Source organism: Ambystoma mexicanum, chromosome 9 (assembly GCF_040938575.1).
Source record: "Ambystoma mexicanum isolate Mex_15411 chromosome 9, UKY_AmexF1_1, whole genome shotgun sequence".
In the NCBI taxonomy this organism is placed as follows: domain Eukaryota; kingdom Metazoa; phylum Chordata; class Amphibia; order Caudata; family Ambystomatidae; genus Ambystoma; species Ambystoma mexicanum.
In genome coordinates, this window is record NC_090931.1 from 1,512,081,474 (window position 1) to 1,512,096,070 (window position 14,597).

Here is a 14,597-nt window from a genome sequence, read left to right on the forward strand (position 1 = left end):
TCGATTCATTCTGGAACAGGGAAGACTCCCTTCTTCCTATTATACGGACACCATCCTAGAACCTCTAACCTGGATCCTCCCCAAGAATTCGAAGCACCTGCTGTGGATCACTTGCACTCGGAGATCACCCGTGCTTTTAAGGAAGCCTCTGCCCATCTGCAAAGAGCTAAAGCTCAATTCAAAAGAGGAGCAGATCGACACCGTTAAGAGGCTCCTCACTACGCTGTAGGAGATCAGGTCTGGCTATCCACTAAGCACCTGCCTCTAAAGGGGCCCCGCACCTTCATCCCGAGATACCTTGGACCCTATCGCATATCTGCCATAATTAATCCGGTGGCTGTCAAATTGGAATTACCTACGCATATGAAGATACACCCAGTATTCCATGTCTCCTTATTAAAACCAGTACAACCAGAAACCCGATTGACTGAACTCCCAGAACCGGTTTTAGTAGATGGAGAACTTGAATTTGAAGTAAAGAACATCCTAGATTCCAAAATCTCCAAATCTAAGTTGAATTATCTGGTTGATTGGAAAGGTTACGGCCCCCAGGAAAGGTCTTGGGAACCTTCAGAATATGTCCACGCACCTCGTCTGGTCAAGAAATTTCACCTGAATCACCCCGACAAGCCAAAACCCCCGGAGAAGACACGCTTAGGAGGGGCCTTGAGGGGGGTACTGTCATGATCACTGCTTCCAAGGAGCCAGGACCAGCCCAACGTCCTTGGAAGCAGGCCCCTAACCCTAATCCTAGGCACCAGCCGGTCCCCACTGGGACCTTTTGGACCTTGTCCTGGCGCCGGTGGCACCAGGCTCATCAAAACCATCGGTCCCGGCACTGGAAGCGCCGGGCTAATAATAGGTGTGAAGATGCTTGGGTGGACTTACCAGCAGCAGACCATGCTGCTTACTTACCAGCCACTTAGAAGCCATCTGTGAACAGGAACTACTTTCTTACCTGGGTGGGGCAGCTCCACTCCCTGGATACAGCACTGGAACTCTTCTGGAAACTGGAACTCTTTTCTTACCTAGGCGGGGCCGTGGAAGAAGACGCCTCATCACTCCAAGGCTATTTAAACCACACCCGATAGATGAAGCGTGCTTCGCGTTATTCTGAATCTGCAGCAGAACGCTCACCGAGTCTGCTCCAGCCTTTGTTCTTCCGATCCTGAACCTGAAAGAATCCTACTTACCATTTCTGTATCCAGACAACATCAGCACCTGCAAAGAACAGAAAAAACAGGTTAGCAAGGCAAACTTTACACGCAGTGCTTACTTACCTGATCCATCGGCTGCGGCCGCTTCTTCACGCCGCATCTTCTCCTGCAAAGACAAAAGCATTGCCATACTTACCGGCACGCTGTGAATTCCGGATTTCTTCGTTCCGCATCGCCACCTGTGAAGACAAAGTATCACTAAGAACTTACTGGCATTCCGCGGACTCCGGCGCGGCAAACCAACATCTGCAAGACAAAAGAAAAGACATTAAGCAGGTATTTACTTACCCATCACGCTCGACGCAATAAAACGTCTGCGAATATTCCGGCGTCTCTGTAACACGAACTAAGCTCAAGGAAAGAGACAGTTAGAGCGCTTACCATACTTACGAACTTCCAGGCGCTTCCCTTCATCTTCCATCTCAAGAGCCCTGCAATACATAAGGGAAAAGCGTTATACAGAGTCTTCAATATTAACGTGCCACGCATTTAAAGACTATAAAGACAAAAGGTGTCCAGAAACTCACCGCTCGGGCAGTTAACGACGGAAACCATCCTCTGAAGTCAAGAGGCCTATGTTTCACCAGTGAAGGAACTGGCAACGGCACCCTGCACAAGACGCAGACGGAGAGCCCAGCATTCACCTATATAAGGTGAGCACGTTGACCTGGGGGCTCTACAAAAAGCTGGGAAGAGAGAGAGAGAGGGACATTCAACAATCCAGACCATTAACCCCCATATTCTTTCACCTGCAGAAACCTCACTCTTCGAGTCCGACACACAGTGCGAAGAGGTTCGACCCCAGAAGCCAAGCGAGTCCTGCACATCACTTTTCGAGTCACAGACAGCTTCCTGCCAAGACCCGCACCTCCGTGGGAATCAGGTGAGCGTTACAGTTACACTGCAGGATGCAGAATAACGCAAAGCGTGTGCTGCTCATCGGGTGTGGTTTAAATAGCCTCCAAAGTAGTCCCAGGCAAGAAGCTCCCCAAGACCACACCCGAGTAAATAATAGTCCCTGAAAAAAAGTATTTCCTTCCAGGCCTCACGTTGGCTTGGATTCTTTGCAGCTTGGACTGCATGAGGTAAGTTTCTTCATATGAGCCTGGCGCCTATGGCGTCAGCACTGAACCCAGATAGCCCCTAGCCAGGGTGGCTGGGTTTTCAATAGGTGTCTAGATGCCTGCTCTCTGGACTGATGGACTTGGTCTGAATGTCCGGGGGTAGGCATCATGACAATAGTGTGGTTTAATCTCTCAGTTTGTCTATTAGTTTGTGGATGGTACCAGGAGGACAGAACTCTATTGATGGTAAGTATCTTACAAAGAGTATCCCAAAAGTGAGAGGTGTATTGAGATCCTCCATCTGTGGTAATGGATATAGGAAGATGGAAAATCTCTTTGAGGAAGATTTTGGCCATTTCTGGGGCAGATCAAACTCTTGTCAAAGGAGAAAAAGGAGAAATTTTACTAAAGCGAGCCACTGTCACCATTTGCCTGTGATTCCTCTGGTGGGCAGAAGATCTACTGCAAAGTCTGTCGATATGTGAGTCCAGGGACCTTGAGGGACCAAAGATTGTTCCAATTTGCCAACAGGTCTAGATGAAAGGTACTTGCTCCTGGAACAAACAGGGCACACAGAAAGATAATCCTTTATATTGTTGTACATAGTAGGCCACCAAAATGAGCGAGACACCAAATCCACAGTGTTAGCTATACCCCTATGGCCTACTGTGGGATTTTCATGGCACCAAAAGAGAACCTTGACTTGCAGGGATTCCGTAGGCATCACCAATCAGCCCTGATAAAAAAAAGGCCATTCCTCCATGCAAAATGATTTCCTGCCAACTTGAAACATGGATCTATATATGCACTTCTGACTTATTGGAGAAAATAATCCACGTAATATATAAAAGTCTTATTCCCTAGGATCCTCTTCTTATCATGTAAGATGTCAGATCCTATGCAGTGTTTTCTAGATAATGCATCGGCCAGAATGTTTTCATTGTCTGGGATGTATGTGATCCTAAAATCATACTCTGAAAAGAAATAAGCCCATCTGGCATGTCGGCTGTTGCGACATACTGACTTCTAGAGCACCTGGAGGTTCATGGTCTGTGTGGGCTTCACATTCTTGTGCAGCTCACAAAAGTAAGTGACGCCATTCCTTACAGTGTGCTTGTATTGCTTGTTTTATCGTGGCCTGTCTGATGAACTCAACCACGCTCTGTCTGTTGTCCCGTCACTCCCATCTGGCTTTCCGGACCTTTTGGATTTGGTGTTACAGGTGGAGGCTTGTCTTGTGCAAAGACATGTCAAAATGATAAACGCTGGAAATGCGTTCAGGGAGGGCTGAGTCTACATCACTGACCACTTCAGCAGACCAGAGCCTATGCAGGTAGGGTCCACTGACTAAAGAAGAGAGGGAGAGATGAATGACTACATTTGTGTCTCTACTATGGTGAGATAGGACACTTCATCCGCGTTTGTCCCAAGAGACCTGCGCCTACTATGCATTTATACCTATCAATGACTTTCAATTGCTCTGGAGATCACGGTTTGACTGTACCAGTGATGTTAGATTCCGGGGAAACCAGGAACTACATCGATATTCAGTTTGCAAAGGAACATGGGTTCCCTAAATGATCTAAAAGTACCCCCAAATCCATACATGTGGTTGATGGTTCCTGTTTGCTTTCTGGCCAAGTAACAGAACAAACCGTACCTATTCAAGTCAATACTCAACAAGGTCATTCTGAAATGGTCGCTTTTGATTTAATCGCTACCCCACAGTTTGGTGTGATTTTGGGTCTTCCATGGCTCAGACAACACAATTCGTCCTAAAACTGGGTTGGTAACCTTTTCTTCCTCGTTTTGCAGAGATCACTGTATTCCTTCTGATGCCATATTGAACTATTCCCCATGTCTGGCGCTCCTATTCAGCATTTCCAACATCAGTACTACCACACAGGGTGGGCCCACTTTACCCACCGAATATCAGGACTTTTCTGATATATTTGATAAAGTCCAGTCTGAACAGTTACCTCTGCATCAGGAATTTGGCTGTCCCATAGATTTGGTACCTGGTGCTGTCATACCCCATGCACACATCTATTTGCTTACAGTCGATGAAGAACATATTCTCAAGAGGTATATAGAGAAGGTGCTACGTTCATGTCATATTCATCCTTCCAGTTCTCCAGCAGCATCCCCTATTTTCTTCGTACCGAAGAAAGACGGGGAGTTACAGCCCTGTGTGGACCACAGAATGCTGAATGCAATCTCTATCAAAAACCAGTACCCCTTACCTCTGATCATCGAGTTACTGGATCGATTACAATCCTTGAGTATCTTCACCAAGCTTGACTTAAGGGGGCCTATAATTTGGTCTGCATAAGACATAGTGATGAATGGAAGACCTCTTTCAAAACCAAACACAGTCTATTTGTGAATCTAGTCGTGCCTTTCAGCCTCGGTAATGCCCTGGCTATGTTTCAGAACTTCATCAATTACAACTTCAGAGATATTCTTGATTTGTTGGTGGTAGTCTACCTGGACGACATTTTGATATTTTCTCAATCATATGAAAAACACATCCAGCATCCGAATAGTGTTACAAAGGTAGAGAGAAAAAGCCTTGTTCGCCAAGGTCGAGAAGTGTGTATTCCATGCGGAATCAGTCACGTTTCTGGCCTTTGTTCTGCCATCACTTGGAGTCCAGATGAGTAACACCAAGGTTCAAGCTGTTCTTGATTGGCCCGCACCTACTACAGTAAAGGCCTTGCTGTCCTTTCTAGGATTGGCACATTTTTTTAAGTGATTTATTGCATCTTTCTCTGAGATAGTCACCCCATTAACTCAATTGACTCCCTTTTTTATGGGGCTTAAAGGCACAAGAAGCTTTTAAATCTCTGAAGGATGCTTTTACTACAGCACTGGTCCTCCAACACCCAGACCCCATGTTACAGTTTATTGTCGAAGCTGACACATCAGCATTAGCTATAGGAGCTATCTTATTGCTAAGGTGTCGCAACACCCGGCAACTACACCGAGTCACCTATTACTCTTGCCCCTTATCGTCATGCAAGAGGAACTATATGATTATGGAGCAAGAGCTGCTGGCAACCAGAGCGGCTTTCATAGAACGGCGTCATCATCTGTTGGGAGTCAAATTTCCTGTGGTGGTGTATTCTGATCACTGGAACCTACAAGCCCTGTCACATGCCAAGTGTATGACTGCACAACAGATACAATGGCAGGTGTATTTTGCTATGTTCAACGTTATGGTAATGTATCATCCTGGTCCCCTACATGGCAAAGCGGATGCTCTGTCCAGATTAGGGGGAGACTTTGATACCATCCCGTATGGACTGTCCGATTTTGCCTAGCAAGTTAGTGGTTTGAGCTTGTTCCGTTTCCTCTTCATTGATGGATACCATACGGAATTGGGTAAAGAGAAACCTGTCAGAACTTGAATCCTTGAACATCCACATAATCGACAGGCTGCCTTATGTACAGGAATGGTTGGGAATACCTGATGAATCCACATGACTGACTGCCTTAAATTGGTCTCATGATGCCAAATTGGTAGCCCATCCGGGTCAACATAAAACTCGAACTACTGCAGAGATGGTGCTGGTGGCCGCATATGAAACGTGATGTCGTGGATTACTTTTTGATGTGTGCTATATGTACACAATTTAAAAGAACTCCTGGTAAATAGGTGGGTCTATTATGGGTTATGTCAATTCCACACAACCCCTGGTTCATGGTTTCCATGGATTTTGTAGTAGAGATGCCTGCTGTACAGGGCATGACTACCGTTTTGGTGGTTGTGGATGCTTTTACTAAAATGGCACGATTTATACCCTGCCAAGGTTTACCATCCAGTACTGAATTGGCAGTGTTATACTTTGCCAATGTTGTTTGGTTCTTTGGCTTGCCTTCCATTCTTGTCACAGACCGTGGATCACAGTTCACATCACATTTTTGGCTTGCACTAACCAAGTCTCTGGGAATAGATGCTCGATTGTCCTCTTCGTATCATCCCCAGACCGAGGGTCAAACGGAGATAGCTAATGTAACAATGGAGCAGTATTTACATTGCCTATGTTTACAACATCTAGCCAATTGGCTTACGGTTTTCGGAGCAGCTGAATTTGCCTATAACAACTCTATGCATCCCTCAGTGGGTTGTTCTCCTTTTTCTGCTCTCTACGGACAACACCCATGTAATTCCGATCCTGTGTTTTAACCTGCTTTCATCTCCAGGACTGCCCCTTGCCTCTCCTTACTTGACCTGATGCCTTGTGTGCTGCTGGACTGATTACCTGGATATTCCGACTTGCGTCTGTGTAACCTGGATTGTCTTACTTCCCCTGAGTTGTCATAACACTTGGAACTCCTGCTGTCAGAACTTTCTTTTTGATTTCCTGACTCCACCTTTTCCCCTTTTGATTTTTTGTGTGATTGTCTTTTTGTGGTTTTTACATACTGGATTGTCACTGGATCTTTCTGGATTGAACTATAGTACTGTGGACCCTGGTGTTCTCCTTCAAGAAACGGATAACCTTTAACTCAACTTGTCAGGGGAACCCTTAAAGAACATTTGCATTTCAGACTAGCAACACCAGTGATGAAGATGTCAGTAGAACTACCCCATTATCTCGTACAGTGGTTGGAGCAGTCTGTACCTCACTAGGTCTATCAGCATCTGTCATCAGAAATCAGGTAGGAGTTGGGTACATAGGAGAGGGTGGTGGTGCTTCTTGGTAAACCGTACTGATTCTGATTATGTTTATTTTTTGTTTCTCTAGCACTGCTAGTTGCTCCTGCCTTTTCACCTGAACCCCTAGCCTGTCAAGTTGGTTACTATTATACAGGCTGCGCTCTTGGGAAAAAAGTCTCCCCATAAAAGGAGACCCTAGTCATTGTATTTCTAGTGACTAGGGTTATCTGCATCTGGGTGCATCCTTGACAATGGCAGAATTTTAACCATGAAAGTAGTGCTTCCCCCATGGACAATTGTCTCGGGAGAGATGTTCACAAACATCTATGGAAGAAACTTTCAGAATCTTCTCAAGTATAACATTCAGCCATATGGATATAGGGAAGCTGAAATCGAAATGTTAGTCACATTTCTGGCCAACATAGAATATAAGGGTAGGAAATGCTCTGCTAAAGTCTTCGTGGCAATGAAAGGGTCCTTTCTTTTTGGATGGGATGAACAAGCCAGTCTAGGTATCTGGATCCAGGCTCATTGGGAGCAGCCAGCGATGTAAGTGGGCAATGGAATACCCTGTAGTATTTTCTGAAGAATTGGGAAGACTTAAGGATTCTGAACACCTCAACAGAGTCAAGAATGATGTTTCTCCTGGAGTCCACAGATTGCCCCCGATACCTCTTTATTTGCAGGAGCAACTGAGGAAAGAACTTGATGTACGGCTGCAGAAGGGCGTCATTAAAAAAGGGTGTAAGGTACCAAGTGGTTTGTCCCCTGTAGTTTTGGTGGCAAAAAGCAAGGGAACATTAAGACTTTGTGTAGACCTCAGGGACCATAACAGAAACATTTTGGTGGACAGGCACCCCTTGCCCATCATCTCAGAAGTGTTGGCCATGTTGGGTGAGGCCAAACGTTTCACTGCGATAGACCTCTCAGCGGCCTACCACCAAGTACCCTTGGTGAAGGATTCTCAAGAGCTTTCATTACCCCAGAGGGAGACTTCAAATACTGCCGAATGCCATATGGATTGGCATCAGCAACCACAGTATTTCAACACGTAATGGAACAAGTACTTAAATATGTGAAAAATATTGTAATTTTTCAAGACTACAAGTTAATCTATGCTAGCTCAGTTGAAGAGCACAAGAAGACGTTGAGGAAGGCCCTACGTAGATTTAAAGAGGCTGGGCTCCCAGTACAATGAAGTAAATGCATGATTGGTGTAGAAAGTGTAAAATACTTAGGTCATTGCATTTCATCCACTGGTATTGTACCTGAACACAGTTTGGTGGAAGAAATCAGTCTTGCTCCAGAGCCCAAGGACAAGGATCAATTACAGTCCTTTCTAAGAACGTCTGAGTATTATCACAAATTTGTGCAGAGCTTCGCTGTGATCGCAACTCCCCTTAGGTCTCTGCTCAAGAAAGGGACAACGTATGTGTGGTCAGAGCAATGCAAGATGGCTTTTGCTATAATAAAGAAGAGTAATGTGAAAGCCCCTTCACTTGGCACATTCAGTGTTAAAAGCAGGAAGTATTTGACAGTAAATGGCAGTATTATGGCATTAGGAGAATCCCTTACACAGAGTGATGGTGGTAGGGGGAGAACGTGTAGTGGCATTCACATCCAGGCCTCTCAGGGGTTCAGAAAGTAACTACTCATTAATAAAAAGGGAGGCCCTTGCAGTGTATTGGGCCGTTTTACACTTTGTTTTTTTTGGGGGGTCAGATGTTCATAGTTAGAACAGATCATAAGCCGTTAGTACACATGTTGTCTGGCATGGAGTGGGGCAATGGCTCACCCAGGATTTCTAAGTGGCTTTTGGGGCTACGAGGATATGACTTTCAGGTGTGTTACTTACCTGAAAGAGAAATTGTGTGGTTGATTGCTTGTCAAGGTTGCCAGTGGGGTCTCCTGTAGGAGATGACTCATTAATTGGAGAAGATTGTGTAGTAGCAAACATTGAGCAAGGAGAAGTGAACGAGGTGTAATGGGAAAGTGCAGGTCTGCAAGATGAGGGGTTGAAATCGGTTATGGAATGGACTGTGTTGGGATGGCCTTGCAAGGAGGTTCTGGAAAAGGTTTGAGCCCTACTATGAAGTCAATGATGAATTGTCCTGGCTGGGAACGCAGCTTAGTAGAGGGATGAAGTTTATTCCCCCATAGAGTATCAGAGAGAAGTTAGTAGATTTACCACACAGGGGTCATCTGGGGGGTGAATGGTATGAAAAGAATGCTACTTCAAAGTTACTGGTGGCCTATGATGGACAGCTGTGTTGAGCAGAAAATAAGTGATTGTGTAGAATGTGTTAAGACCGACAAAAGTAAGTTGCTTGTGAAACATTCATTATACCCGTGAAAGTTCTGGCTAGCCCCTGGCAAAAGGTGGCGATGGATGTTGTGGGCCCAATTCAAGGCTTGGGGGATGACTATAAGTATTTGTGTTGGTAGATTACCACTCTAAGTGGATTGAATGGAGAGTAGTGAGGGAGGCTACCACAGTGGAGTTAATCAAGGTCTTTGAAGATGTGTTTTCCCGAGAAGGATTTCCTATGATATCGGTGACTGACAATAGTGCTCAGTTTTGCTCTGAGGCAATGAAGACATTTTTGGAAGAATACTCCATTTCACACATCTGCACCACATTTTACCATCCCAGGGTCAATGGCCCAGTGGAGCATGTGAATAGATATTTAAAAGGGGGTATTCAGCTGGCATTAAGATCTGGACTGCCTTGGTGGGTTGTGTTGAGGCAAATGGTATAGGGATATTGTACTACTCACTATTCAGCAACCAAGAGTTCACCTTTTGTGTCCTTGAAAGGTCGTGAATTGGGTATGAAGTTGTTTCCTCGATGGATGGGTTCAGAAATCCCTATACTGGTGGACAGGGAGGAGATTGTGAAGGTGGTGGAACAAGGACAGCAGCTTTCTAAGAGGGTGTTTGATGACTGTCATGGTGTAAAGGATTGTGTCTGAGTAGGGATTGATTTGGTGTTAGTGAAAAATCCCAGAGTGGGTCTCGAATGTATAGAGAGCACATTTCTAAGTCCCAAGATGATCATGGCAGTGAGAAATGGAGTGGTCCTTGTTGAAGGTGGTTAAGTCTGGTCTATGGGCAGGTTAGCCCCCTTTAAGAGGGATGCCATAGTGGGTTGTAACCCCCAGTCAGGGAAAAAAGATCCCGGGAGGGAAAATAAAAGACAAATCGGGTCCCCGACATATTTACAAAAAAAAGTAAATCAAACCAGATCCCTGGCACGGCTCTCGCGCCAGGGATCAAAGAGAAAGGTTAGAGTAAGGGACCCTCGTGCGTTCCCACTTGGGGACCCGTTCATCTAAAATAAAATAAAAAACCAGTAACTGGCACGATTGGAGCGCTGGGAGACAACCATTAAAACCTGCAAGAGGGTTGAGGGTGCTCCGCTCAGCGTCTGAAGCTGCCACTGCCTGGGCCCACCATCACCGCTGCCTCCCCCCAGGTGGTCTCATAAACTGCGACAGGACCCAGGCACATCTAATTACTGGCACTCCCCATAGCTTGAGAGCGCACAATGTGTGTTTACCCCTTCTGGGCTTGATATAAGTGAAGAGGCCACCCCCATGTCAGGTGGCCCACTTGGTCTCCCTGGGCCACATCTGATAGATGTGGCCCAGGGAGACTGATAGATGTGGCCCAGGTTGAGAAGTGCTGCTGGGGGCTCCCCACGCTGCCTCTTACATGCACAGCTCAGCACATTTAACGACTTTGGGGGTCCCCCATACTGTTGCTGCTGCCATCATCTTCCCCAAAGGCCATCACAGAGGAGCGCAGGAAGACAGAAGATCGAGAGAGCAGCAGCCAGAGACCTTGAGACAGCCCTAGCCATGATGTCTTGCAAGTAAGGTATTTTTAAATAGTTTTTTAATACAGTGCACTGTAGAGGCTTTGAATATATCTTTTAAGACATTTTATATTTTTAAAGGACTCTTTTTATATTTTTGTGTTTTATTAATAACACAGCTGCTTAGGAGTAACTTAAGTTGTATATAGTGTCTTGTGCTCTGCCGCCCCTTCTTGTAAAGAACTCTCAAAACCCTGCGGATGCACAGGGAAAGTATATAAGTAAGCTTTTAACAACTAAAAAGAACCGTCCAGCAGCATTCCTTTTGTATGCCTATCCTTTTGTGCTCCAGTTACTCTAACCTTGTGTGTTCTCCTTAGGGGTATTTGGGGAACCTGCCTTCCCTAACTTCTTGATCTTCCCTACCCTTACCATCTTCTTAACAAGGTACACCGGGGTGATCCTGAACCCAGGAGAACGGGGTTTGGAGACAGGTAAGAGGCGGGCCAAGTGAAGGTTTAAGCTGTTTGTGTGCCCACCTACACCTGTCTACCAATAAGGTGCATTACATGATCACCCTGCTACAGGGTGGTGATAATAGGTCAGAACATAGGAGAGAGGTTGGGGTGAGTTGTGCATATGGTGTGGTGGAGCAGGAGGGTACTGGTGTCATAGTGAGTGAAACAAGAAGGTGCCTGCTTGTTTCAAGGATTGTGTGTAAAATTCTGTGGCTTAAACGTCCTTTGACATTTTGATTGTTGTACCTATCCCCCACATCCCTATCCACGTACTTATCCTCTTCTCATGCTTCCTGCAGACAATCTAATACTGTTTTATATATCATCCCCAATTCGTATGTACTGTAAAGCTCCATTCTCCACCCACCTTTCTGTCAAACCCTGTTCCTGTTGGTTATTACTACGCCAGTCAACACCACTCTTACAAGCTTCTTCCTTGTATATATTTCTTCCAGCAAAGATGATCACTTGGTCTAAACTGCTCACTGAGACGAGTATGATTATGCCAATGATGATCCTTACTTAATTCTCCTCATTTAGTATTTCTGGGACGAGTTTGGCTGGACCAGTAGTGATTCATATTCAAATTTCACTTCTCTTTATTACTGGGACGAGTACGATTGTACAAGTAATGATCCACATTTCTCTTTCTCACATCAGTCTCACTGGGACGTGTCTGATTATGCTTGCAATATTCTTCATTTGACTCAAATCTTCACATCTACTATGACGAATAGGATTCTGCCACTCGTTATCTTCATAATCCCTCATGGTCTTCCGCTATCACCTTCTCTTTTGGGATTAGGCATCACTGGGCCTGTTCGCAGGACAGAAGATCCTCTTCTCTTGGTCAGGATGGCTTCTGTCTTCTCTATGCTTCTCTCGTTTCCTCTGCGTCTGCTCCGCGGGGCAAAGTCGTAGTGGTCTTTGCGCATTTACCAGACTCCACGGTCCACCCCTCTAGGGTCACACCACCACTCACGACTGGGTCTCTTCTGTGGGGTTTCTTTCCCCTGGCCTCTCCTGATTTCTCACATGCCAGCTGGTTGTGTCCCTGGCATGCAGGTCTTCCCAGTTTCAACAAGCTTCCACTGCAATGCTCATTTGAAAATCCCAGGCTTCTCCTTCCCTCAATAACTATCCTTCATCTCTTTTTATTACACTCGGGTGTTCCCTCCACAGCGGAGGATTAAAGTCCTCGTTCTCTTTTGATTTTGTGTGGGGAAGAAGGATAGCCCAAGGGCAACGTGTTTGTCTTAGAAGCAAGACAAAGTGGCGCAAAACAGGTTCATATCCCGATCCCGCACTTAGAAACCACTCGCTGGTATTAAGCGCGTTATAAATGAACAATAAATACATAAATATAATCTCCACCACGCGCTCATTCTTCTTCTTCACGATATTGTCCTTTCTAAACAGTGGAGTGGTCTCCACTTTCTCATTCGTCTTCTTCACAGTATCAGTACCAGCTCTCTCTTCTAGTTGCATCATTGGTTTTATAGTACAATGAAAAACAGTGTTTTGGTTTTCTCAGCCTTTCTGAAGCCTTGGTGTTTTTGTTGGTTCAAGAGTGAGTAACTCGGGGAGTTCCGTGGTGGAACGGGAGTCCTTCTTCCCAAGGGAGGCAGGGGCGGGAGTCTCTCATGGTGAGGTCTTGCTTGCCTCTACCTCTAGGGAGGGTGTCACGTAGCCAGCTCACCTCCCCCTGGGAGAAGTGACTGAATCCCACGATTCATCACAGCACCTACAGAGCATCTTCCCTGCATTTGCCGCCTCCAATGGATGTAAAATGGTCAGCTATTAATTAAGCGTTCCTCACACTCTGTAACGCTGTAAGGTCTTTTCCCCGGGTGTATATAATGGTGTACCTTCAGTTATGGAGCCAAAGACATCTCCCCAGCATGGGTCCTTCAATGGCTACTCAGGGCTGCATGGTAACTAATTTCATTTATTATTAATGTGTTATAGCTTAACATAAGCTTTTCACATTTCATAAATTACATAAAATAAATTACATTATATGAGAATATATGGAGAAAAAGAGAAAGAAAGAAGATAGAGAAAAATAATTTTTTAGATCAAAAGTGAAAATTAGCAGTAATATCAGATAGATAAAGAAAAAATAAGAAAACATTTCAAAAATAAGCACATATGCCATAGTCAAAATTGCAATGTATAAAAAATGTTTTAAAAATCAACAGTTATTAATGTAAAGACTTATTAGTTCATACATAAAACTCTAGCCATAATAAATATACGTAGCCAGCAAGATGACTATATACTTATGTCCAATGACTTCTTTATATTCAACCATACATTGTACATTGCGATGTAGAGTTTCAGTCCCCTTGCATTGATCGCCCTTAGCCAGAAGTCGTTGCTGCTAACGTAGTCCAATTTATGAACGAAGTCTACATAATATGTCTTGTAGATTTGTATCATAGCCCGACATCTGGAAAGGACGTGTTTGCCAGTTTCAGTCGCTGATCTGTCCATGTATAGTCGGCAGGAGCGTTCGGATGTAGTAAGCTTATTCTTGATCCCACTTATAGCCAGTCTCGGCAGCTGATTAATCCTTAAAAGGAGAATAAATCGTCTCAAGCGTGTGAAGGGGCACAAATTCAGGTATGGTAATGGTTTCTTGAAAATATAATTCATATGTTGCACAAATTTGTAGCGCTTCAGATCTTCCAAGTGTGCAAAATTATTGATCCAATCATGCAATTCAGTTTTCTTTGATAGCTCTCTGAGTGCCAAGGCTGTATCCGCTTGTTGTCTTTGAGTCCAACCAATCGTTTCAAGGTAACAGTCCATATGTTTTTTCATAAGTGAATATGAGGAAGTTTTATTGATTTCACAGTGCATTGCCGCTAACAAGAGATTGGCCCTCATTACGACCCTTGCGGAAATCGGAAAACGATGGCGGAAATGCAATACCGCCATCGAATAGCGCTCGGTGCGACTATGACCCGTCACCGCAAAGTACGAAGCCATTAGCGACACCGTAGTGAACGCCAACGCTAACTGCACCAAGCACGCGCGCGCGCGCCATGCGAAACCGCAAACACCACCATGGCGCAACGGTACGCCAATTCCGACCCTAGCGGACATGTACCTAACGCCATCAGGCATGGCGTAATGTACCATTCCGCCATGGTGAGAAGTACGGCATCGCGAATCAACCGTAAACGGCCCCACTGAGTGCCTGTACACCGCTCCCTGCCCACAAAGTACAACTCCCCGTAGGTGCAATGAAGTCACAATGCAACCATTGAAATGTACAAGTCACCCATGCATGGCAACGAACAAAAGAAACAC

At 45.2% G+C, this 14,597-nt stretch overlaps 1 protein-coding gene across 1 annotated transcript in view; it reads right to left on the bottom strand.

Moving 5' to 3' along the window:
- LOC138487549 (uncharacterized) overlaps positions 1–14,597 on the bottom strand; it is a 395,452-nt gene that overhangs the window by 111,738 nt on the left and 269,117 nt on the right. The window contains exon 14 of the mRNA XM_069614031.1: positions 1,428–1,463. Coding sequence (XP_069470132.1) covers positions 1,428–1,463 — 36 coding nt within the window. The remainder of the gene's footprint in view (positions 1–1,427; positions 1,464–14,597) is intronic.